Source organism: Erythrolamprus reginae, chromosome 2 (assembly GCF_031021105.1).
Source record: "Erythrolamprus reginae isolate rEryReg1 chromosome 2, rEryReg1.hap1, whole genome shotgun sequence".
In the NCBI taxonomy this organism is placed as follows: domain Eukaryota; kingdom Metazoa; phylum Chordata; class Lepidosauria; order Squamata; family Dipsadidae; genus Erythrolamprus; species Erythrolamprus reginae.
Genome location: NC_091951.1, coordinates 123,699,679 through 123,722,435, shown reverse-complemented (window position 1 = coordinate 123,722,435; position 22,757 = coordinate 123,699,679). Strand labels below are relative to the sequence as shown.

The following is a 22,757-nucleotide window of genomic DNA, read 5'->3' as shown; positions in this document are numbered from 1 at the left end:
GAAAGGGGAGAGTAAGAGAGGAATGAGTGAAGGGAGGGAGGGAGGGAAGAAGGTGGGAAGGAGAAAGAAAAGAAGAAATAGAGGAAGGGAAGGTAAAAGAGAAAGAAAAAGAGCAAGAAAGAAAGAAAGAAAGAAAGAAAGAAAGAAAGAAAGGGGGAAGGGACAGGAACAGAGGAAGGAAGCAAGGAAACTTATGAAAGGGGAGAGTAAGAGAGGAATGAGTGAAGGGAGGGAGGGAGGGAAGAAGGTGGGAAGGAGAAAGAAAAGAAGAAATAGAGGAAGGGAAGGTAAAAGAGAGAAAGAAAAAGAGCAAGAAAGAAAGCTGCAAGCACCCCCCCGAGCCCCCCAGGCCGGCTGCAACCTTTTAAAACACGCGCGCCGCTTCGCAGCTGTCTCCTGAAGCTGAACGTGGAAGTTAGCGTTTGGCTTCAGGAGACAGCTCCTTGGCGCTTGTATCTCGAATTTGGGCTTGTAAGTAGAACAAAAATATCTCTCCCCTCCCAGCTCTTATCTCGAGTTGCTCTTAAGTAGAGCAGCTCTTATGTCGGGGTTCCACTGTAATTGCATTTTTGTCATTAATGTCATTAGTCATAAATTCAACTCAAAATCAGTTTTCTCATTGGTAAGAACAAAATTTTTCTTATCCAGTTTAAATATTTCATAGGCAAACTATTGACAAATGTAGTCTTCCCTTTCTAGCATCAAAAATGTTCTAACTCCTTTGATAATTTCAGTGCTGAACTGTACTTGCTGTGGCACTTAAAAATGTCCTTCAATCTCTGGGACTTTTTATTAATGCAAAATCCCATGTTAATTGCTTGGTGAAGTGCCCTAGATGAAACATAATGCAATGTGATATTACCTGTAAAAGCTGGCAGCTAGGGGACAAGCTGTTATATAGGAGCTCTATTACTTGAATCAGTTGTTCAATATATAGATTTGAAAGACAAGTCAGTCCCAATTTTTCTCATCACAAACTTTCCTTTTTATAAGGGTAAGTTTAGAAAGGCTGTTATGAAAAGTACTCATGAATTGTGAATACCCATTGGAACTTAAAGGATCATGTTCTTGCAATGACTTTTTTTTTTCTGGAAAAGCAACAATGGTGTTTCTGGATCTCTCAACACCAGAAAATTAAGCATCCTATCTAATCCACTATTCATAGTTTATCATTAATTTTTATTTTCCCTTAAACAACAACAGCAACAAAGTTGGAAGGGACCTTGGAGGTCTTCTAGTCCAATTCCGCTTAGGAAGAAAACTCTACACTACTTCAGACAGATGGTTATCCAACATCTTCTTAAAAATTTCCGGTGTTGGAGCATTCACAAATTCTGAAGTCAAGCTGTTCCACTGATTAATTGTTCTCACTGTCAGGAAATCTCTCCTTGGTTCTAAGTTGCTTCTCTCCTTGTTCAGCTTCCACCCATTGCTTCTTGTCCTACCCTCAGGTGCTTTGGAGAATAGTTTGACTCCTTCTTTGTGGCCACCCCTGAGATATTGGAACACTGCTATCATGTCTCCCCTGGTCCTTCTTTTTATTAAACTAGCCATGCCCAATTCTTGCAACTGTTCTTTATATGTTTTAGCTTCTAGTCCCCTAATCATCTTTGTAGCTTTCTCTGCACTTTTTCTAGAGTCTCAACATCCTTTTTGTATCGTGGCGACCAAAACTGAATGCAGTATTCCAAGTGTGGCTTTACCACGGCCTTATAAAGTGGTATTAATGTAAAGATCTTCTACAGTTATGCCATTGTTAGACCTGCAGGACAGAACCAACCATGACAGCAGAGAAAATAATTGGAACATGCGGTGGTGGAAACAGTGATTATGGATTCTTACAATCATATGAAACCTGAGTTTTTAAAACCATTTTCACCAGTTGAAATGGACTAGCTGTCTGAGAATTACCAGAACTGAAATCTAACATCCTGGACGGAAACCAAATTAGGGATGAAAAGGCTGCATAACTACTTCCTAGTCATCTTTATTATTGAAACTTTCAATCCGTTCAGTACATTAGATGATGTCATGCACTTCATATTACAAAGTTCTGTTTATAGGAAAGGATATTCACAAGCTGCTCTGTTATTTTGACAATGGAAGACTGGACTATAAATACACATAAGAACACATTTACAAATAAACAAGGACAAGGACACTGCTAAATCATATCTCCCAGTAGCATTATCTCTAGAACTTGTGGGCTTAGCCCCTGACCTTCCTGGCTAGTTAATTGTCTGGAGTATTTAGGTAACCTCCCCCCCCCATTGATGTTGGTAACTTTGAGAGAAGCAATGATCTATTCAATAAGATGACTTAGATTAGCTTATTTTGGGAAACTATCATCCCACATCCAGTTTCTTCTATGAGGGGACGGTGATGGGATAAGAGTTGCAGAAGCCTGGATGAAATAGATTGTCTAGATCCATTGAAACTGGGATTCAGACTTGAGCATAGGACTAAACTTAATTGGTGACTCTAATAAGTGACTTGTGGCTGAACTTGTTTCATTAGAACTTTTGCCATTTGTATACCATCCTGCTTGGTTGTTTATGTGATTGGGATTTGGAGGTCTGATATTGTAATGATTCCATTCCTTCTTGAGTGATGGAGTTCAGTTGCCTGCCAAAAAGGTATGGTGAGAATGATCAAGTTGTTGGTCATGCCTTCAGGAAATGCCAGTCCTTAATCTTCTCCCCTCTCTGATTTAACTCTAATTTGAAGCGTCTGGGAGAGGCAGTTCACTAGTTTAAGATGAGATATTATCAATATACAGATTATATCCAGTTGTACTGAGAATCACTAACCCTATCCCAAGGAGAGCAGGTTCACAATTTGGAGGTCCTCCTCAATGTATATGTCCTGTGAGTGGAAGTCAAGGCAGGAGTAGTCTTACCTAGAACACAAAGCAATAAATATCAAGCCTTTGTCATCTCTAGTATTGGTTACTTTACATGGGGCTGTCTTACTTGGGACTAAGGAGATGAGCCTTCTCTGTCACAGCCTCTCTCCACCAAAAACCTTAGTTGGAGCAAAGCATAGCACTCAATAGGCTAAGTGAACAGTCTTGATAATGGCATACAAAACCCATTGCAATGGGACTTGCACTGGATATGTTTCAATTCAAAGTGCTAGTTATCACTATGAATAATGTAGTAGTTCACAGCATGGGTATTTTTGAGATTGCCTCTCCCATGGAGTCAGAGAATGCCTACTGAAGATCTCCAACTATAAAGCCACAAGAAGGGATGGGCATGAAAAGGCGCATTCTCTGTGGGCACTGGCCTATTTTGGAACATCTTGTTCCTGACCCAGGGGCAGCATCTACTCTCATGGTCTTATAAAAGTTTGTAAAATTATGGTTATTCTGCAAACCTCTGGGATTTGAGTAACTATTACAAGTATTTCTAGGACTAATCATGATGTTTAATGGTAATTATTATGTTTGTTTCCATTATATAGTATTTGTGCTGTCCCCAGAGACAGAGATAGTTGGACTGGATTTAGGCATGTTTCTTTAAGATATTACATTAGGGGAAATGTAGTGAAATTGCACTCTGGTTAATGTAGTTTTACATGTGACCACATTTGTGTATTCCTATTGGCTCTGACTCGGGATGAGGGGTAATTGGAGAGAACATTCCTGAGGGCCTTTGTCTTCACTCACTAAGCCAGCCAGCATGTAGATGCTACTCCTAGAGCCTGGGTCAATTCAACCTCTTTTTGCCTGCACAATGGGAAAGATTATACTGCAGAAGAATTGCATCATAACTGTGAGTTATTGTGAGAATGCCTGTAATAAAATGATCTGTGATATCTCGTTGTGCTGAGGTATCTGACTGGGAAAAGTTGATTTGTACCAGAACAGTATTGTATATATGCAAGCGGATTGGATGTTCTTACATAGTATTTAGAGTCAATTGACTGAACAGACTATAGATTAATTAAAACATTTCCATGTGGATCCTGTTATGCTCACCCCATGTCCTCCAGGAGTGAGAAGAAACCATATAACGGAATAATGGAATATTTTAACATGAAAACTGTCACATCTAAGTTGTGCACGAGTCAAGCAAGTTTTCCACAGAATACTTTAAAAAAAAAAAAAGCTGCTACCATTTTGGTCCCATTAACCTTCTTCTATGTAAACCTCCCACCCAAGTGTAATACATTTATCACTTTAGTGCATCTGCTTAGAAAAAAAGCATGTTATAACTCACCCAGTGCTTATTAAGCATACTGTAATTGTTATTCCCTCACTGGAAATTTAGGACTTGGCAATGAAATATGTCTTCTAACTGCAACCTGGCTCCACAAACACTTAAAGCATCAAATCCATTAGGCTCTAAACAAGCTCCAGAAATGATATTATGTGATGGAGTTTGGCCATTCTAATTGAGCCAGCTGCTTAATTTAATTATTTGACAAATTACTTGGAAACATGATGTACTTGTTTCTTCTGTCATCTCATTGCTCTCTTAGAATAGCAGGGCAGGCAGAATTAATGGCAGAGATATCATCTCAGAAGGCAAGCTTTCTGGTGACAAGATGTATAAAGCAAACTGGGCAATGGTGACACTTGAGGTTCCCAAAAGAAAAAAAAAGTTGGACGAGACATCAAGGTTTTTTTAATGAAAAACATTTTCTGAAGAATAGTAGTCTAATTTAATTCCATCCATGTTTGTGCTTTTATTAAAGAAATATCAGCCATTTGTTCCCACCTTTAAACTTTCCTAAATATTATGCACAATCTATTTTGAAATAATATTTTAATATTTTGTACTCTAAGGGTGATCAAACTTTCCAAATAGTTTGGAAATGTCTGAATCTCTCCCTGGAATGTGTAGAACTGTTCTCTCCAATTGCAACGAACTCTAATTCCATGCTCCATATATTGTGACTGTTAGAACAGGGATCACCAAACTTGGCAACTTTAACACTTGTGGACTTTAACTCCCAGAATTCCTCAGCCAGCCATGCTTATTTTTAAGCATAGGGAAACTGGTTTATCCTGATGTAGGGAAAATATTACTTATAGTAGAATGGGGCCATCATTCTTCCACAGTAAGATTATGATGGGATGGGTGATAGTGAAAAGGGAAGAAGAACTGTAATACCATGGAAAGGATACATATTTTTATGTATTTATTTATTGGGTTTATTATTTATTAAATTTATTCGATTTTTTTATTCCACCCTTCTCCTTAGACTCAGGGAGGCTTACAACATGTTAGCAATAGCATAGAAACATAGAAGTCTGACGGCAGAAAAAGACCTCATGGTCCATCTAGTCTGCCCTTACACTATTTCCTGTATTTTATCTTAGGATGGATATATGTTTATCCCAGGCATGTTTAAATTCAGTTATTGTGGATTTATCTTCCACGTCTGCTGGAAGTTTGTTCCAAGGATCTAATACTCTTTCAGTAAACTAATATTTTCTCAAGTTGCTTTTTATCTTTCCCCCAACTAACTTCAGATTGTGTCCCCTTGTTCTTGTGTTCACTTTCCTATTAAAAACACTTCCCTCCTGGACCTTATTTAACCCTTTAACATATTTAAATGTTTCAATCATGTCCCCCCTTTTCCTTCTGTCCTCCAGACTATACAGATTGAGTTCATTAAGTCTTTCCTGATACGTTTTATGCTTAAGACCTTCCACCATTCTTGTAGCCCGTCTTTGGACCCATTCAATTTTATCAATATCTTTTTGTAGGTGAGGTCTCCAGAACTGAACACAGTATTCCAAATGTGGTCTCACCAGCATTCTATATAGTGGGATCATAATCTCCCTCTTCCTGCTTTTTATACCTCTAGCTATGCAGCCAAGCATCCTACTTGCTTTCCCTACCGCCTGACTGCACTTTTTAACAGAGCTAGCAAAGTGTCCCCCAACCTGGGTCCTCATTTATATGCAGCCCATCACCTCTAGACGCAACATAAAGGTTCATCTTTCATATTATAGAGACCTACAGGATGTATCCTGCTTGTTTTTTCTGCCAAACCTTCCCGACAGCTGTATGTGAAATTTCAGCCAAATATAAAATCCTCCAATTTGTCCAAATGGGAAATTCATTAAATTTATCCATTCATTACTTGGCTTCAAATGGAGCCAAAGTGTTTGTCTAATATTGTCAAACTTTCCTATATGCCTCCATCTTCTATTTTTAAACTTTGCCTTTGTGAGAGGCACTCTTAATAGATGACTCATCTCTATAAAGCATGGATATTCAATTATTCTTACAAGCATTAAAAATGTTTCCTGAGTTTTCTAAAACCAGTGGAGATGTTAAGATACACTGTATTGTATTTATTTATTTTATTTATTTGTCAAGTACATATAAGATAACAGAAGTATAAACTTTATTATAAATACATACATGGATGTGAGCCGGGGTGGCGCAGCAGGTAGAGTGCTGTACTGCAGGCCACTGAAGCTGACTGTAGATCTGAAGGTCAGTGGTTCAAATCTCATCACCGGCTCAAGGTTGACTCAGCCTTCCATCCTTCCGAGGTGGGTAAAATGAGGACCCAGATTGGGGGGCACTTTGCTGGCTCTGTTAAAAAGTGCTATTGCTAACATGTTGTAAGCCACCCTGAGTCTAAGGAGAAGGGCGGCATAAAAATTGAATAAATAAATAAATAAATAAATAAATAAATAAATAATAAATACGAGTTAAAAAGGACATTGGGATAGGGATGGTAGGCACGTTGGTACGCTTATGCACACCGTTTATACCTTGTGAAGTATATTTCTAATGTTTTTTATTTTAATGAAAATGGCTGTGGATAAACATCTGTAAGGCCATCAATGGAAAAGAGGAGGAATGGGATTGGAAGATGGAGTCCCTCTTGGAGAACCACGTTTCCAAAGCATCTTGATAGCATTCCCCTTTCCTACTTCCTTCCCTCTTTTCATGTTGCACCTGCATGCACATAATAAATAAGACGGACTATAATGGATTGATTATGAATCTGTTCTGAACTAAAATAAGGTTATTTGAATTGCCCAGATCAAGCCCAGATAAGCTATATTTCTTTGTTCATTAGTCAGGATGATTCAATGAGTAGATCATGGGGTTATGATAACAGTAAGTTAAAAGGAATTAAATATGTGGCTTCCACTTTCAGGTACACAACTTATTTTATCATGCAGTTGAGTCTAAGAGGGACAAAAAAATAGAACATTAAGTTCCATGTGAACACGAGATATCTGGTTTTGAGAAGAATGGGAAATCTGTCTGCTTGCCTGCTTGCCTGCTTGCCTGCTTGCCTGCTTGCCTGCTTGCCTGCCTGCCTGCCTACCTACCTACCTACCTACTTACCTACCTATCTATCTACCTATCTACCTATCTACCTATCTACCTATCTACCGATCTACCGATCTACCTATCTACCGATCTACCGATCTACCTATCTACCTATCTACCTATCTACCTATCTACCTATCTACCTGCCTACCTGCCTGCCTGCCTGCCTGCCTGCCTACCTGCCTACCTACCTACCTACCTACCTATCTATCTATCTATCTATCTATCTATCTATCTATCTATCTATCTATCTATCAGATTTCTAGGCCAATAAAACAATGTTTTCACATGAAGGCACTAGAATTCAAGTATCATGAGATATGATAAAAAAAGAGGGGCTTTAGGAAAAAATGAAAGTGCAGAAACATAAATTATAAAAAAACAAATTCTCCTCCCACTATGGATTAAGGAGCTTTTATGGAAGGTTCCTTCTGGACAACTATTCACATACCGATAATTCATTTTTCTGATGATGTGTTATTTCAATAATAATCAAGTTCTGCATTTTCAAAAGAATTTGGAAAATGGTAACTTATGCTTATTATTCTCATTTTCCCCTTCAGTCCCTGAAGGGCTTGATTTCTTTACTATACTGGATTTTTGTCAACTTTACTGTTTTGTAAAAGAAGCCATTAAATTACATGATTTATAATAATAATTGCAAACCTGAGACGTAGCTTTAAAATTGGAGGCTTCGATGGCCAAAATCTGTTTTTCATAATGAGAGATTTCAAGCTAGTTCAAATGTTAATTGCAGGTAACTGGGTATAGACATGAATAAGTATTTATTATGATGGCTTTTTGCATTTTGTATTTGCTGAGAGAGTCAAAGAGAGTGCAACCTGGTGATGGAAGACCAAGGCAAAGTGAACTGAAAAAACAGGCTGGATGTTAATACATCAGGGGAAGGAAGAGCTTGAATGAAAAATGCCACTAAATACACAAGTTCTTAGAATAGTTTTAACTTCTGTTCTGCTGGTTCTTCTTTCCATCTGATTGGGCCGATGAGGTCCCACAGAATTGGCCTTCTCCGGGTCCCGTCGACTAAACAATGTCGTCTGGCGGGCCCCAGGGGAAGGGCCTTCTCTGTGGTGGGCCCGGCCCTCTGGAATCAACTTGCCCCAGAGATCAGAACTGCCCCCACCCCCTTGTCTTTCGCAAACTACTTAAGACCCACCTATATTGCCAGGCATGGGGGAATTGAGACATCTTCCCCAGGTTTTTATAGTTTTGTGTATGGTATGCGTGTGTTGCATGGTTTTTAAATGATGGGTTTTAAGATGCTTTTTTAATATTAGATTTGTTTACATTGTCACACTGTTTTATTATTGTTGTGAGCCGCCCCGAGTCTTCGGAGAGGGGCAGCATACAAATCTAATAACTAATAATAATAATTGTTATTGTTATTGTTATTGTTATTGTTATATTTTAGTATATGCTTTACATATACTCTTACCTTCTCTACCGGTTTGCAAATGTGCATCGACATGCGCCCGGCCTGTACATGCACTTTTCACAGATGCGTGCCTTCCACGCATGCGCCTGGCTTCCAAAATGTGTCTAAATAGGACAGAATTATGTTCAGAGGCAGGTGGGTGGGTCACCGCTACAGGTTCACCTAAACTGGTCTGAACCGGTTGAATGCCACCTTGGATGATTTAGCTTATCATTCTGGTTGGTTGAATTGTACTGTCAACCACTTTGGATTTTTTAAAATAAGAAGAGGCATACAAATGTTTATACAAAACAAATGGAAGTGGTTTCAATTTTGTAGGTCATGGTGGAAGGATCTAACAGGAGATAGCACTAGGGTTGGGTGGATAGAATGGTTAGTATGACAAACCTGAATATCACAAGATTCTGTTCTCTGTCACCGTACCTCAAGAAGGATATAATGGAACTGGAAAAGGTGCAAAAAATGCTAATACTAATACCAATACTGTTGTTGTTAGCTCTGGCCCAGCTCCTGCCCCAAGGAATGTGGATGTGGATGTGGGGGAGACATCCACATGCCACAGGCCTATTTTGCTCCCAGTAGAATCTGCTGACGAAGTCTCCTCTGACCAAGGAAGCGTGAGTGATAGGGAAGAGGGGAGTTTGGCAGACAACCCAGGAGGAGATCAGTCATCTGTATCATCCTTGGATTCTGAACAAGAATTAATGACACATCCACGCATGCGTAGAGTGATGCATAGGAGACAACAACTGAAGGATTATTACAAGAGAAAATGAGGCCACCTGTGGTTGGGTGGGGCTGCTGTAATTGGTGCTACAGATAAAAGTGCAGCCTGATGTTTTAGCCTCATGGCAGTTTATCTGATTCATTATTTCGTCATTTTGGTTTTTGCTGTTCAGGATTGTGTGTGTGAACTCTCTGGACTTTAGAATTGGACTCAATTTCCCAGTTATTGGGTGAGCCATTGGACTGCATTTAACCTGTGCCTTGTGTGTACCAGAAAATCCCTTTGACATTTAAAAAGGGAGCTGTTTCTGTTTTTCTGTTTATAAAAACTTTTGGGTTTTCCTTTTATCATGTGGTGTGTGTCTTCCTGGATTAATTACCCTGCCGGCAGAACAAATACAAATACCAGTCAGGATTCAGGCCCGGCTACAGCACGGAAACTGCTTTGGTCGCTCTGATGGATGATCTCTGGCAGGCCCGGGACAGGGGTTTATCCTCTGTCCTGGTGCTTCTTGACTTCTCAGCGGCTTTCGATACCATCAATCATGGTCTCCTTCTGCGCCGGCTGGAGGGGTTGGGAGTGGGAGGCACTGTTCTTCAGTGGTTCTCCTCCTACCTTTCCAGTCGGTCGCAGTCGGTGTTAGTGGGGGGTCAGAGGTCGACCTCTAGGTTTCTCCCTTGTGGGGTGCCTCAGGAGTCAGTCCTCTCCCCCCTGCTATTTAATATCTACATGAAACCGCTGGGTGAGATCATCCAAGGGCATGGGGTGAGGTATCATCAATATACAGATGATACCCAGCTTTACATCTCCACCCCATGTCCAGTCAGTGAAGCAGTGGAAGTGAATTTAGTCAGCTTTAGTCCACTACTTTACAACGACAAGAGAAAACAAAAGGCAGACGTAGTGGCAATTACAGCATGATGTTCGAATTTTTCAGATAAACACATCTGTGTGACCTTATTATTTATCCCTTCCTGCCTCAGCATGCTAGCCCTACTATCTTAGAAATATACGATAGTCAGTGAATAGAAACAATTTAGTTTACTGGGCCACAGGTTCTTCCTGACTGATATATCTTGACAAGGACACTATAAGGAGTTGGTATGCATTGGGGAGTGGTATTTCATAAATTTGGTAATGAATTCAGCATACTTATATAGTGGAGTGCATTCCATTATATTTACATTTTTCTTTTGCTGCTACATTTTCTTGAAGATAAACAATACATTTAGAAGTGAATAACATGCTCCACGTTGAAAATATGCATGCCCCACCAGTTGTCCCAGTTACAATCCATTTTTAAAAATGAAAAAGAGGGAGCAGGATGCAATAATGAGCATCACTGTTTATGGTTTCTTCAAATCAGATACTGAGGCTGGACCTATTTTCTGCTTCTTCCCTCCTGCCTTCTTCTCCTATTCTCTGGGTATTATCTACAGTTGACCTATCCAGATTCCTAAGAGGTCAGTAAGGGGCGAGTACAAGTGCACTAGAGTGCCTTCTGTCCCCTGTCCTATTGCTCTCCTATATCTCCTATACTTTTCTTCTATTCCTATATCTCTTCTTCTATTCTTTCATTGATATATTCTATTACTATACCTTCTTTTCTATTATTTCTCAGATATATTTTACTATTAGTATCTCCTCTATAACCTTCATCGTGTATTACTATGTGTATATAGATACCCTCATTGTGTATTGGACAAAATAAATAAATAAAAAGTATTAGTTGAGCAAGCGGGCTAAGGCAGCATCAATATACTCAAAATCAGCCAGCATTTATACCTGGAGTGCATTGCAGCCAATAACATTTCTGTCATTTTCATACAGAAAGTCATGTTTTTCACCTTGAGCTGTTTCCAGATCCGTCTCAGTGGGAAACTATGTTATCTTGACCCTTGGCTTCATAGGTGTTTTTGTGTTCTTATTGCCAGATGGAAACCCACTTGGTGATATTTAGCATTGCATATTTTATGTTTTTCTGCCTAGAGATATTAGATTCCAGTCCAAATTAGCTTGTTTATGCTGTATATGCTGCAAAGTAATAGTTTCAGATATTAATGTTTATTGTTCTTATTGTGGTTGGTCACGTAGTCAGCCAGATGTTCAGACTAAATCTTTGTTCTTTTTGCTATTGTCATTCTATTTTTAATTGTAAATCTTTGTATTTTCTCCAGTTCTTTCTCTTCTCTTCTGCAGTACTGCTCTACCCAGACATGTTTTTCTTTCTTATCAGCAATTGTTAAGTATGGGATGTTATGGCAGGTGCTTATCTATTTGAATTCTAAAATTCCAGAATGCTTTAGTTTCTTCATTTTCTATTTACTTTGTCTATTTTTTGGTTCTACCAGTTCTTCCTTGCAGGCAAGTGATGTTTCATGCACATATTCCAATATACCATTGTTGCTACTTTGCTATGCTGCTTTTTCTAATGAGTCTGTCACTTTTTTCAGCAACTAATGATCCATTGTTTCTTCAGCTTATTTTGTTGTCTGTGCTATCTTCTCAATTTTGGCTTAAATGCATTTTGTCAAGAATTTATTTTGTTTAGAATTAGCCCCTCTATCTCTTTTTTCAACTTTCCATGGTCAAGTCTCCTTTTTTTGCATTACCTGCTAGTTTTGTATGATGTGCTGGCAATATAATATTTTGTCTTTCCATATCTCTTTTCTCTAGACTTATTCATTCATTCATTCATTCATTCATTTATTTAGTCCAATACACAATGAGGGTTTTAGTGGGTATATATCTATATACACATAGTAAAATACATGATGAAGGTTATAGAGGAGATACTCATAGTAAAATATATCTAAGAAATAATAGAAAAGAAGATATAGTAATAGAAGATATCAATGAAAGAGTAGAAGAAGAGATATAGGAATAGAAGAAATGTATAGGAGATATAGGAGATCAATAGGACAGGGGACGGAAGGCTCTCTAGTGCACTTGTACTCGCTTGTTCAATTGTCGTTGTTCAATTATTATCTCTTCAAAACAATGTGAACTCACAGCTGCAAGTCTTTAGCTGGTGCTGGCTTTCATATGCATTCTTCTTTCCCAAGAACCCAGGATGTTTTTAATGTATTAGTATAGTATATATGCATTCCACGTTGGGTGGATTTTTTTCCAGTTGTCAAATTAAAATGTCAATGCACAGATTTTCAACCAAATATTTTTGGTCCCCCAAAAATCAGCACATCCAGTGTGCTGATAACCCCTGGGACTGCCATGGCTAGTTTCTGCCATAATCTTTCAGTTTCAGTTTTTCCGATCTTGATACTTTGTGATCCTCTCTGATTTTTTCGTCTCCTGTTATTTCCAATTCTTTGTCTTCTATTTTATTATCCGATCTACTATTTACTATGCCATATCCATTATCCACATTTTCTTCTTTTCAACCACAGTGTTATTATGAGTCAAGATGTTAATCAGGCTATATTCAGAATTCCACAAAATTTAATATGCTCATCTTCAACTACTTTTTCAACTACACATTCCCACTAATTCATTACTGATATGTCATAGTTTTTACAGATTTAGCAGTGAATAATTTTGGTGGCTGTGTTATGTCATTGTTTATAATCAGTTTGCATGACATCTCTCACAAGCTGAATATATGATATATATTTTATCTGCTTCTTTGCACAAACTGCAGTTTGAATTATTTGATGATTTTTTCAATTCTCACCTTAATTGTATTAGTTCGTTAGCGCTCATCTTGTGCAACAAAAATCAATTCTTCACTTTCTTTTTTTAATATTCCAGTTGTAAACCATTGCCAGGTTTTACTTTTATCCACCTTCATTTCTAAAAATAGACTTGCAATCCTTTTCCTTGCCAATTTTTTGTTCATATTTTTATTATGTTTTTTTCAATATTTACTTGTTGCTTTAATACTTTCTCATTTTTAACTTGCATCAATGCTTGTTCTTGACTGTCTTTTATATAATAAATGAATGCACATTTTTCTTCTTCAACAATTTGTCTGACTTGAAGAAAACCTTTGCCTCCATTTCTGTGGGGCAGTTATAATCCATCAATATCACTACAGAGATTAATGCATAGTGAATGGTGGTTCAGTTTTCTTGTTTTGGTTTAAACTGTGTAGTTCAGCTTGTATCTAGTTAATAATTCTAGCAGTATCATGAGTATGACCCAGGTATTGATAGCATTTCTAACCTTTGTGCTTGGCAATATTCTCACTCTTTTGATGTCTTGTTTATTAATCACACTTTTAACTTATCTATGTTTAATGTTATTCAACTCATAGTTGAATACCAGATACTCATAGGCTTCATCCTGATGGTTCTTGATAGTTTAGCCATTTGGCATTTCAATAACATTACTGTTTGTGATTTTATCCTGATTTATTGCTACAGAGGAACATTTCCCTAGGCCAAATTCCATTGCTAAAATTCTTATAGAGTTTGTCCATGATTGGACTTCAATTTCTGATTTTCTATAAAGCTTTAGATGTTGGGTATCAAACATGCTACGTCATGTTGTTGCCACATGATGTTTTGTGATGTTTTCCCCTTGGTAGAGCTGGTTGGGTATGGCCTGTACATGACACACCTGGCCCCTGGCCTGCCAGTTGAACACCCATCCACTACATAATGAGTAGAAATAACATAACAATATACATGAAAATGAATTAAAAAAACATTGGGAGTAATAGAGAAAAAAAATGATAATTGAAATAGTGGAGTTAATATCCATAATGCAAGAAAATCTCTCTGATCTCTTATTTATTTATTTTATTTATTAGATTTGTATGCCGCCCCTCTCCGAAGACTCGGAGCAGCTCACAACAATAAAACAGTACAAAACCAATTGATTAAATGAATTTAAAAACCCTTAATATAAAAAGCAATCATACATCTCATATAAACCATACTTAAAACAGAAACGACCCAGGGGAATCAATTTCTCCATGTCTGACGACAGAGGTGGGTTTTAAGGAGTTTACAAAAGGCAAGAAGGGTGGGGGCAATCCTAATCTCCGGGGGGGGAGTTGATTCCAGAGGGTCGGGGCCGCCACAGAGAAGACTCTTCCCCTGGGTCCTGCCAGACGACATTGTTTCGTCGACGGGACCCGTAGAATGCCAATCCTATGGACCTAATCGATCACTGGGATTCGTGTGGCAGAAGGCGGTCCCGGAGATATTCTGGTCCGATGCCATGAAGGGCTTTATAGGTCATAACCAACACTTTGAATTGTGACCAGAAACTGATCGGCAACCAATGCAGACTGCGGAGTGTTGGTGTAACATGCCCTTACCTAGGGAAGCCCATGATTGCTCTCGCAGCTCTTATCTCTATTTCCTCTATAATCTATCTATTATCTATCTTACATGTATGTAGGTAGGTATGTAACTCAAGGCATCAGAGAGACCTAACGGTCTTGCTTTCTATTTTCTTTGCAATAGCATCCCTCTTAAGTGGATTGGATTGGGATGAGAGAATTACTGGCTTAAAGTCACCCAGTGTCTTTTAAGCCTAAGACTGGCCTAGAAACAGTCCCCTGATGTCAAGGCTAGCACCTTAACCCTGCTATTATGCTTGGGTCTATATGACCCGAAATGAAATTTGAGACCCTGTAGATTATTAGTCATGCGGATCTGAAACTTGTGATTAATTAGCTTTTCCTCATTTGAAGGGTTCTTACTCTGGGTGTGGGTTTTTTTTTCATTTTGTTTACTTTTTATTACACGTTGATTGTTACATTTCATTAAACCCAGTACAAGTGTATAGTAAATGTGAACACAACAGCAGGGTTAACCACCACATCAAGCTAACATCTCTAATATCTCTTCATGAACACTTGCTGCAGTCTGTTCTAGTTTAACTTTCTGCTTTCCTCCATAGTTATTAATTTGCTTTCCTAGAGTTAATATACCCTTTCCGAAAATATTCCTGTATTCATTTTAATATCTGTGTTGATGGGAGTTAAGTGCTGCATGTTGCGCTAAAAAACAACCACAGCCACAAATCTGTTAAACTGACTATAAATACACATGATTTCCCAGTGACAAGAGATTAAGTTAATTGTTAATTGTTTTTGCAGGTCACTATTCTCATAAGCCTGGCTCTTGCCTTCCTTGCCTGCATAGTCTTTCTTGTGGTATACAAAGCGTTTACCTACGACCACAGTTGCCCAGATGGATTTGTTTATAAGGTAAGAAGCCTGGGATGAATGAACTGTCTCAGCTAGCGACAGAATCTAGTTCGCTGCATGACTACAATTTAATCTTGCCTTCCTCTGTCAGGACTGAAGATATAATTTGTCAACAACATGCTGAAAAGTGGTTAGTGCTTTAGGAAATAAAGGTCCGCAATACCCTTCAACAGCCTCAATTATTCTGAATCTGACAGGTATAAATCTTCAAGCGGACTACAGTCAGCCAGCCCCATCTATTTTTGAACAAGCTGACAAAAACTAGGTGTTTGACTCAGCTTAGTCTCTGCATCAGATTAAAAATGAAAGAGGCGTACAGTTATGCACTGTGCATTTGAAAGTTTTGGGACACCTTTATTGATTCTCAGTTTATTTTTCATAATAAAAGGAGAAATAGGAGTAAGACTAATAAAATTGAAGAAAAATTACCTATTCGCAAACATGATTACTGTCTTGTTGAATTGCATGTCTATGTTTTTACATCTAAGGACAATATTTTTTTTATTAGCCTATAACCTACAAAGAGTTGGATTGAGAATACAGTGTTTCGTCGATTTTCGCGGGTTCGAACTTCGCAAAAAGTCTATACCACGGGTTTTCAAAAATATTAATTAAAAAATACTTCATGGTTTTTTCCCCTATACCATGGTTTTTCCCGCCTGATGACGTCATATGTCATCGCCAAACTTTCGTCCACTTTTAATAATTTTTTTAAAAATAAACTTTAGTAAATAAACATGGTGAATAATAATCTAAATGGTTGTTAAGGGAATGGGAAATGGTAATTTAGGGGTTTAAAGTGTTAAGGGAAGGCTTGTGATACTGTTCATAGCCAAAAATAGTGTATTTACTTCCGCATCTCTACTTTGCGGAAATTCGACTTTCGCAGGTGGTCTCGGAATGCATCCCCCGCGAAAATTGAGGGAACACTGTATATGTACTTGTAGCTTTTCTGAGATTTGCAGGACTATTCTAAGAACAAATTGCATCCAGGATAGAAATGTTTCTTTTGAGTCAATGTCAAATGTTTCTTTGGTTGGTGATTTTTGCTCCATGGGCAGATCCATGCAGTTATTTTGGCAACAATGCAGAATGGTATCCAATTGATCTCCCCCCCCTATTTTTCCATTTATTACTTCCTATGGCAGGGGTCCCCAAACTTGGCAACTTTAATACTTGTGGACTTCAACTCCCAGAACACTGGCTGGAGAACTCTGTGAGTTGAAGTCCACAAATCTTGAAATTGCCAAGTTTGGAGACCTCTGTCCTATAGTCTGAACTACAGGTCTGGGCTTTCACCCATTCAAGTAATAGCCAGACCCAACTCTAGGTTTAGCTTTTTGAGATCAGCCAATAGTCAACTGCCACGGAGCTAGAATTTCATTTGAAACATTTAAACTTTTGTAAGGGGGTCAGGGTGAGCTAAACTGGTGGCAAGTAGATAATTAAAAAGTGGTTTTGCTTAATTTGGTATTCGTGGTACCTGTTTTTTTCCCCCTCTCAATCTCCAGCATAAGAGGTGCATTCCCGCTTCTCTCGATGCTTACTATTCAGCTCAGGATTCCAACTCCCGGGGCAGATTCTACACCGTCATCAGCCACTACAGCATGGCTAAGCAAACCAGCTCGCGGTCTGTATCTCCCTGGCTTTCTTCAGGATCGGTAAATCATGAAAATAAGGCCACTAAGACAGAAGGCCATTAAAGCCATGTGATGGCCTGGGGATGGAGGGAGTGGGAAAACCACATCATGTCTCTAAATCATTGCTCTAATTCACAGAGGGCACCTTGCTAATCGGTGTGACGAGAATACACTAACTCCAAGTGCAGGTGTCATCTTAATGGATAGTTTTCTCTCTTTCATTCATTCTCACTCTCCCCTTTAGTGCATTGTTCTCGTTAATTTGTAACTAAGTCAGGATCTTGTACAAAGGCATGTTAGGTGTTGACTATATCTCACAATGTACAAATATTTTTAAAACCATTGCTAAGTATTTGTTAAGAAAATAAAAATGAAACAAAAAAAGCAAACCGAGAAAACAATGACAAGAAGGTAAAAGAAATAGGAAACATAATTTATTAGGCCTTTCTTGGCTGGGAAAACAGCCTTGAAACTTGGCAAACAAAGGTGGGGAATTTGTTTATCACAATGTGACATGAAAGGAAAGTTCAGATTGATGGAGGAACTTTATAATGCACAACCGTCATATACAAATAAAATACATAATTGTCTGGGCAAAAATCCATCTCAAAGTGTTTTCAAGGGATGGTGATGTTATCCGGATGCCTTTAAAACAATTTAGCACCACTGGTGCTCCAATGTGCATTATTCTGTCCTTAACATTAAAATGAATGGGAAAGCCCATACACACAAGGAAACTCCTGTCTCTTTACCAAAAGCCCCACGCATGCATTAAACTATTGGATTGTGGCTACTAATCTTTGGTTGTTTCTCAAGAGGGAAATATTAGCCATGAAAGTGAATGCAAGCAGGTTCCTATGTATCTCCTGACTGTCAACCCAATTTTGAATACAACAATTCTGCCCTCCCACAATCTAAAATTGACTGCCAAAGTTCAAAAACAACAAAGCAAAATTTGACTCAGAGAAAAAGGCAAACTGCTATTTCAGAAGGGCTCGGGGTTGGGGTTATTGTTTGGTGAATTTGAGATAAACACAAAGAATTATAGAAGTGAAACAGGTTTTATTTTGATTCCTTAAGGAGTATGAGAGGCTTATATCCATTTGGCTCCTGGGAATCTTGCTCAATAGAGCAACAGACAGATGCCACTGCATGCCATCAAATGGCCAGCCACTCTTACAATAGAGTAGTGGTTCCCAACCATTTTTTGCCCATGCCCATCTAAGCATCTTTAAAATCCCGATGCCCACTCACCTGTGACATATAATTCTTACTATTCAAAAAATAAACTCCTACTCAGGTGGAGGAAACCTAAAGGGCCATTAACTTGATTTAAACAAGGTTCAAATTGCCCCCATTAAAAATCAAATTGTGCCCCTGTGGGACATGGGCCCCACATTGGGAACCACTGCAATAGAGAGATTCAAAGTAACACAGAGATAGCCTGTTTTCTGTATGTTTGCCAAAATACATTAAAAGTAAAAAATGGTTAGCCAATCAGGTGAGTTATCACACAAATAAAATGTTGCCAGAGATACATAATAAGAAGAATAGCAATGGTGTTTGCTACTAGCCACCATGACCCCAAAATGAAGAAATAATGCATTATGACATCGCGAGGCATATGACTGCCCTTTCAAAGCCCAAGTAGAGAAGTTATTTGTTTTCTCTGGTGATATTATGACAACATTTAAACACTTACCCTCCTTATGCTAAAGGGTACCAGATAGCTTCAGAAAATTATCATCCATATTGCCAAGGGCCATTTTTCCCCCCTGATAATCTGAAAGAGTTGGATAATACTGTACTCTCCTCAAAATGTAAAAGACAGAAACCCAACCAACCAACCAAAACAAGCAAACAAACAAACTTGGAAAGAGGAAATAATTTTTTTAAGTGGAAATTGGATTAGAAGTAGCACAAACTGAAACATAGATTTGGCTATTCACCTTCACATTTTCTGCAATAGAGATCATAATGGAGGTACTGGTTCTCCTGTGTATTGGACAGTATTTGACGAAGCATATCAAATTAAATTAGCACATTGTGTAGATGATGAGTAGGTTACAAAAAGGATTTTAGGAGTATAACCTTGTTGTTTTATGCCACATTTGCATGCTGGCATTTTTAAATTCTTCCCTCTTCAATTGTTCTTCATCCTATACAATGACTAAACATTTTTTTTAAAGAAATGGAAAGTAATTTTAAAACTCACCCATGATATACTATCAGAACAGCTGTGGAATAAACCACTATTACCGCCAAAAAAAACCCCATGCGTCTTTCTATACATTCTCATGTAATCATGCCATACACTATTGCAGATCATAGCTTCACTTTTTAAGACGATTCTCCTAACTGACTCTGTGGATTCATTTTTACTAATGAAATCAACGTCTAATATCATTGTCAATATGTAGGTGGTAAAGAGATATGGAGCTACTCATTGGGAAGCCATTTTTTTCCTCCAGGAAAAGAACTCACATATGTTTCAAAAGCCAAGCATATACATTACTCTTTAATGGAACATAATGTCTGTGTTCATTTGCACCAAGTCATTGGCATCATCTAAGAAAGTGTGTTATACGAATTGTGTTATACAAATATACAGGCTACTAGTGCAGCTGGATTAGTACTAGTGGCCTTGACAGGTAATGGCACTTCATAGTCCCCAAAATAGTACTGATAAATGCCACATGATCCAACCATTTCAAGGTCTGATCAGTGCTTAGATAGAAGACTCAAGTCACACGAGTCCAATCGTAGGCGTAAATGTGCTACATAGACTTATATTACAGCTACAGTGAGTTCATCTTCAGTAAATAAAACATGCTGAATTTTAACAGAAATCCTCAGAACCCCACAAATTGGCTTCCACAAAATCAGTAGAGCCATTTAGAATGATAAGAATTACTGAATAAATACACAGGAGGAAGCAGTTCAAGAGTGTGTTTGATCTAAAACGCCATATTAGGAAACTCTGTAATCTCATATATGTTTTTGAAAGAATTGTGTATTTAAATATTCTTGGTTTTCCAAAGCTGGTTTGTGTGAAGTTAACCTTCAGTTTCATGAAGAAAAAAAGAAACCAAGGGTGTGATCCACCCAAAATCTTAATTTGTATTAACAGGAGTTGCTTGGGAGTGATCAGTGGGGGAATTCTTGGCTGTGTCCAAATTATGCAAATTAAATCAACCTGAATGTAGAAAAAAAGCTAAGCAAACAACAGCTGTTTTAAAATTAATCAAATTATCACTAAGAGTCCTAAAGATTGTCCCCCCAGATCAGATTCCTGATTTAGAGTTTACCTGCAAGAAAAACTAAAGAGAGCCTACTCTACTGGAGCTGGAAAACAAAAGAAGTGATGATAAATGGTTGTATAATGTAGCCAAAACTGTAGTGCCAAATCTCATTGTCTTTTTATCCCTGTCTTTATCTCTTTCTTCATACCACATCTGTAAATCCATTTCTCATCTAAAAATGTAAAAAAAAAACCATTGGGAAAAAAAAGTAAACAATTTCCAGCACAGCGACTGGATAATTTATAATTTTGTGATTGTTGTATGTCAGTAGATAGAAGAGACTGGAGTATTTTTGGTGTAGTTCTTGACTTTTTCTGACAGGACAAATAAAATTAGATGTGTCTGAGAGTCTCAACTATTGTGGTACCATTGTTTCCTTCCATTTTCTCACTAAGAATTTACATGGATATGATGAACATATTAGGAATGGTAAAATATGGATTGTGAATGTTTATTTCACCCTCACAAAACATAGTAGACTATTCTTACATTTTTTTTACACATGTGCATCTTTTAGAGAAATATACAGGTGATTTCTCACCTCAGATCAACCTTACTTCAGATCAACTCAATTCATAGGTTGATCTGTCTCATAGAGATCCCAACTGCCAGTTTCAGGACTCAACTGGCATCTGCCAGTCAAGTATATTAACATTGTATAATTGGAGTGAGTTACACTTCAGAATGGATGGGTCCTTCACCGTTCAAGTCTGCTGCTGGACAACTTTGCTTAGACATCAGCCACCCACGTGTACGTGTAACCACACTACATGCCTGGTATATACACTTTTCCTTTGTGAGCATTTTGCAGCCATCACTTATTTTAAGATCCAAGATGAACTTATTCCGGAGAAATTCATACCTTCCTGGGAGGAGGGAAGTGATGAAAAATTGTTCCTGAAAACTTCAAACCCTGAGAAAACTATGATTTAATCAACATCATAATAGAAACAGAGATTATAATCATAGTCTTCTCAATACCAGCCAAGGTAAGTAAGATACAGTATATAAATTTCAGCCTTTTCCATGCTGCTCAATAAGATTTTTGTCTATCCAAAAATATACTTTTGATAAAAAATGAATCAGATAAAAAGAGAGCAGTGTATAAGAATGCATCACACAGCTCCAGAAATTAGGGAGGACAAAGATAATGAGAAAAAGAGAAAATATATGGGCCAATACATTTTAGGGGATTGATGAGCATGCATATGCAGCATTATGCACAAGAACACATGTACATCTACACATTGTCTTTATTCACTGCCTCCGGTAGGATGAGCTTTACTTGTAATAACTTTGCCACTGCATGAATATATCAAACCATAATAATTACACACATAAAGTTCTAGTTTATATCGAAGCTTTTGTGTTTCTGCAATCTCTGCTACAGAAAATAACATTGCAAATGCGGACATGATAGTGTGACTTGGAGAGGGGAAGATGCTGGGGTGGGCTACTGCCCGGACAGGGGGGGATGCAGTGGGGTAGCAAAAATGGACCTCCACCCCAGAGCGCCCAATTTGCACTGAAAGATGTTGAACAAAAATGCAGGGCATCCTATATAAGCCACACCCATAGAGTGGTAGTAAAAATTTTGGTAGCCCTTCACTGGGAAGATGCTACTTTCCATGTTTGAATCTATTACATGCAAGCCATCATTTGACAGGACAAGAGATCATTCATTCATTCATTCATTCATTCATTCATTTATTTATTTAATTCAACTTCTATGCCGCCCAATCCCAATGGGATTTATTTAAACATGAAATAAAACCAGTTCAAAGAAACCAAGACTATCAAGCAAAGTTAGTTGGAGTGGCTATTGCATCCTTTCCATTGCTAATTGTTGCAGTAAGCATGATTGGGAAATATCAGTTTTGAGATAAGCTCTTGGGTTTTCCCAAGTATGTATTTATTAATGGAAAAATGTAGACAAGGTGGAAACAAGGCACAGTCATTTTCTCATGTCTTCATATAAAGAGGCAGAATTCATTCTTTTTTGGGGGGGTATAAAATTTTCCTTTATTTTTCTTCCAACATACAATAAAACCACATGAGCAATAAAAAACACAGAAGGCAGATTTCATTATGACTTAACTTAACCCTATCTACTTTTTCCAATGTCCAACATTATGTTT

At 38.0% G+C, this 22,757-nt stretch overlaps 1 protein-coding gene across 1 annotated transcript in view; it reads left to right on the top strand.

Moving 5' to 3' along the window:
* NSG2 (neuronal vesicle trafficking associated 2) overlaps positions 1-20,405 on the top strand; it is a 69,204-nt gene extending 48,799 nt beyond the window's left edge. Inside the window, exons 4-5 of the mRNA XM_070735878.1 lie at positions 15,567-15,677; positions 17,189-20,405. Of these exons, the coding sequence (XP_070591979.1) occupies positions 15,567-15,677; positions 17,189-17,380 (303 nt within the window). The 3' untranslated portion in view covers positions 17,381-20,405. The remainder of the gene's footprint in view (positions 1-15,566; positions 15,678-17,188) is intronic.
* The last annotated feature ends 2,352 nt before the right edge of the window (positions 20,406-22,757 follow it).